At 53.9% G+C, this 3777-nt stretch overlaps 2 protein-coding genes across 2 annotated transcripts; both read left to right on the forward strand.

The window, feature by feature from the left end:
* The first annotated feature begins 1156 nt into the window (after positions 1 to 1156).
* Positions 1157 to 2330, forward strand: LOC121561121 (histone H1-like). Its single transcript, XM_045219922.1, has one exon. It carries the CDS (start codon positions 1230 to 1232, stop codon positions 1851 to 1853), a length of 624 nt encoding a protein of 207 aa, XP_045075857.1. The 5' UTR covers positions 1157 to 1229; the 3' UTR covers positions 1854 to 2330.
* On the forward strand, positions 2327 to 3498 carry LOC121555607 (histone H2A). The gene is given in 2 exon segments (XM_041869438.2): positions 2327 to 2912; positions 2914 to 3498. Coding segments are annotated over 2 exon segments (387 nt in total). The 5' UTR covers positions 2327 to 2672; the 3' UTR covers positions 3061 to 3498.
* Positions 3499 to 3777: the final 279 nt, after the last annotated feature.

Here is a 3777-nt window from a genome sequence, read left to right on the forward strand (position 1 = left end):
TGAGTGAGTGAGTGAGTGAGTGAGTGAGTGAGTGAGTGAGTGAGAGAGAGAGAGAGAGAGAGAGAGAGAGTGAGAGAGAGAGAGAGAGTGTGAGTGAGTGAGTGAGTGAGTGAGAGAGAGAGAGAGAGAGAGAGTGAGAGACAGAGAGAGAGTGTGAGTGAGTGAGTGAGTGAGTGAGAGAGAGAGAGAGAGAGAGAGTGAGAGAGAGAGAGAGAGAGTGAGAGAGAGAGAGAGAGTGTGAGTGAGTGAGTGAGTGAGAGAGAGAGAGACTCCCTCTATCGAGGCCTATATCAACTCGCCATAGCCCATGGGGCGCCAGCCTCCATAGCGCCAGCCAGACACCAAGACCCACAGACACAAAGACCGAGCCGAGTCACGCTGCGGAGTCAAGCAGGTGAACAATATATTAGTAGAGACAGCCAACCTACCTACCTACCTACCTACCTACCTACCAGAAGGGAGGGGAAGACAACACACAATCTCACTGTGTAGAAATAGTAGCCTACAAATACAACAACAACACACACACTGCCAGTGCACAAAAAGTACTAATACACACACAGTGCAAGTAAGCATGTCGTAGGACAGTTTATACCATGTGGATCCTGTACATACGACGAATACAACTTGAAACTTGAAGTACAACTCTCGTCTCAGCCAGGCCTCACAGGTGTATGTGTTTTAAGGTCCCCAAAAGAGCACTTCTTTAAAACACCCTGGACCACAACAGGGGACCCCAAACCATTTGATTCCCTTGCCAGACATCTCGGCTCACTACACAACAAGTGCTGCTGGCAATCGGATGCACTTTTAGCCCATTTAGGAGACAAATAGCACAGGAAAACCAGTGCGCACCGCTCCACCCGACAGTCCAACGGTGAGATTTTGAGCGAGTCGCAACAAAATGCACGGCCCTTCCGCGGCCCACATGACTTTATTCTGAACGGAGACAAGTCTGCTCGCTGGGCCGTTCGCTTTTGGAGCAAAAACACGGCTCCGTCGGTGACTTTTGGGCCAATATAGGCGAACAGAAAACACAAGTGAAAGAGCATTTGGCCAGCCCAGAGAAGCCGAGCTGGTTGGCTTGAGTCTACATGGTTCTCATGTCGCGTTTAAGGCCAGCCCCTGCTCGGTGTGGAGCTTCAATAGCGCAGAACAGCGTCTACAGCAAACTACTCCTCGCAGACCGTGTGTGTGTGTGTGTGTACCGGACCAAACGACAGACAGACATGGCAGAAGTCGCACCAGCACCCGCCGCCGCCGCGCCGGCAAAGGCACCCAAGAAGAAGGCAGCAGCCAAGGCCAAGAAAGCGGGACCCAGCGTAGGCGAGCTCATCGTCAAGGCTGTGACCGCCTCCAAGGAGAGGAGCGGCGTGTCCCTGGCCGCACTCAAGAAGACGCTGGCGGCAGGCGGCTACGACGTGGAGAAGAACAACTCCCGCGTCAAGATCGCAGTCAAGAGCCTCGTCACCAAGGGTACCCTGGTCCAGACCAAGGGCACCGGTGCATCCGGTTCCTTCAAGCTCAACAAGAAAGCCGTCGAGGCGAAGAAGCCCGCCAAGAAAGCCGCAGTCCCCAAAGTAAAGAAGGTGGCCGCCAAGAAGCCCGCCGCGGCGAAGAAGCCCAAGAAGGTAGCAGCCAAGAAGGCCGTCGCCGCAAAGAAGTCCCCCAAGAAGGCCAAGAAGCCCGCTACACCCAAAAAGGCCGCCAAGAGCCCCAAGAAGGTGAAAAAGCCCGCCGCAGCGGCCAAGAAGGCAGCCAAGAGCCCCAAGAAGGCTACAAAGGCAGCCAAGCCCAAAGCCGCCAAGCCCAAGGCAGCCAAGGCCAAGAAGGCAGCCCCCAAGAAGAAGTAAACCTATTACAAACAGTGTTCTACTCGACACATGTTGTACCACAAAAGGCTCTTTTAAGAGCCACCCACCTCTTTCCATAGAAAGCGCATTGATTTCCATGTACTACCTGTCGTGGAAAAGAAATTACGCACACTAGGCTACTTTTACGCACACAACATTGTCCCACTCTGGGTGTGTGCGAAGGGAGAGGCATATAATAGAGGGCCAAAATGGCTCAGAAATTCGACCTCACGAGTGCACCCTCACCAGCCATTTTTATATATGAGCCACTGGGCTATTCCCGTTCAGAGGCAGGCTGCTGTGATGTGTTACAAGTGCCATGTAATAACAATAACAATACTATAGTGGCTTCGAATTGAAACTCACGAGTGCACCCTCAACAGCCATTTTTATATATGAGCCACTGGGCTATTCCCGTTCAGAGGCAGGCTGCTGTGATGTGTTACAAGTGCCATGTAATAACAATAACAATACTATAGTGGCTTCGATTTCAAACTCAAGAGTGCACCCTCACCAGCTGTTTGTTTCCCATTTGGAGAGAAATAATGTGTGGATGTCATTTCGGACATTTTGGCGCTCACGCGAAATGACACAAAGTAACAAAGTCGGAGGGAAACAAAGTAGCCTCTCACTCGCTGCCTGTGGGTGGGAACCGGCTTAGGGCTGTCTGTCTGTCCATCTGTCTGTCCCTCGCTCCAATTGGATAAGGCCACACCGGCCCGGTGGCCAATCGTTGCCTCTTGTGGCGAGGTATATGTACGGCTCTCGAAGTGGCGAGCGGCTCATTCAGACTTTCTGTGACTTTCTCAAGCTACCAATATGAGCGGAAGAGGCAAAACCGGAGGCAAGGCCAGGGCGAAGGCAAAGACCCGTTCATCCCGTGCTGGCCTCCAGTTCCCCGTGGGCCGTGTGCACAGGCTGCTGCGCAAAGGCAACTACGCCGAGCGTGTGGGCGCTGGCGCACCAGTCTACCTGGCCGCCGTACTCGAGTACCTGACTGCTGAGATCCTGGAGTTGGCCGGCAACGCTGCCCGTGACAACAAGAAGACTCGTATCATCCCCCCGTCACCTACAACTGGCCGTCCGTAACGACGAGGAGCTGAACAAACTGCTCGGCGGTGTGACCATCGCTCAGGGTGGTGTGCTGCCCAACATCCAGGCAGTCCTACTCCCCAAGAAGACCGAGAAGGCAGTCAAAGCCAAGTAAATTCGCTACTGCGACTTCAACTTGACTACTCAACCCCCAAAGGCTCTTTTAAGAGCCAACCACCTAGCTCTCCAAAAGCGCAAAGTACCTTTCTATGACCGCAATACATTGAGTGGGTGTATACACAACTATTTCGACATTCTGTGCCCACATGAGGCCTTGCATGAACAACAACACCTACTTGGCCTCATTTGCCATAGCAGGCTAGCATTAGATGATACGTGCCTATAAGCTGTCACTCTTGACTTTGGCGACTATTATTGCGCGTAAAGGGCCGGCGGCGTCCTATTGCGCGCGCACCGGGAGTTTGAGTTTTGGAGAGGCCGGGCCTCCCGTCCAATGGCCAACGGAGGAGGCCTGCGAAACGGGCCAATCGGGGTGGTGGGGAGATGGTGTCCAATCAGCAGGCGCCACTGCCGGCTTTATAAACTTCACATAGGCATTTCGAGGCTATACTCCCGACTGTCAGAGCAGCGCCATGGCCAGAACCAAGCAAACCGCTCGCAAATCCACCGGTGGCAAAGCCCCCAGGAAGCAGCTCGCCACTAAGGCTGCTCGCAAGAGTGCCCCGGCCACCGGCGGTGTGAAGAAGCCTCACCGTTACAGGCCCGGCACCGTGGCTCTGAGAGAGATCCGTCGTTACCAGAAGTCCACTGAGCTACTCATCCGCAAACTGCCCTTCCAGCGCCTGGTGCGAGAAATCGCCCAGGACTTCAA

This window comes from Coregonus clupeaformis, unplaced genomic scaffold (genome assembly GCF_020615455.1).
Source record: "Coregonus clupeaformis isolate EN_2021a unplaced genomic scaffold, ASM2061545v1 scaf2900, whole genome shotgun sequence".
NCBI classification, from domain to species: Eukaryota; Metazoa; Chordata; class Actinopteri; order Salmoniformes; family Salmonidae; genus Coregonus; species Coregonus clupeaformis.

What these genes read in the sequence shown, in the direction of transcription:
- LOC121561121 (XM_045219922.1), top strand. Translation starts at nt 1,230, where the DNA reads ATGGCAGAAGTCGCACCAGCACCCGCCGCCGCCGCGCCGGCAAAGGCA.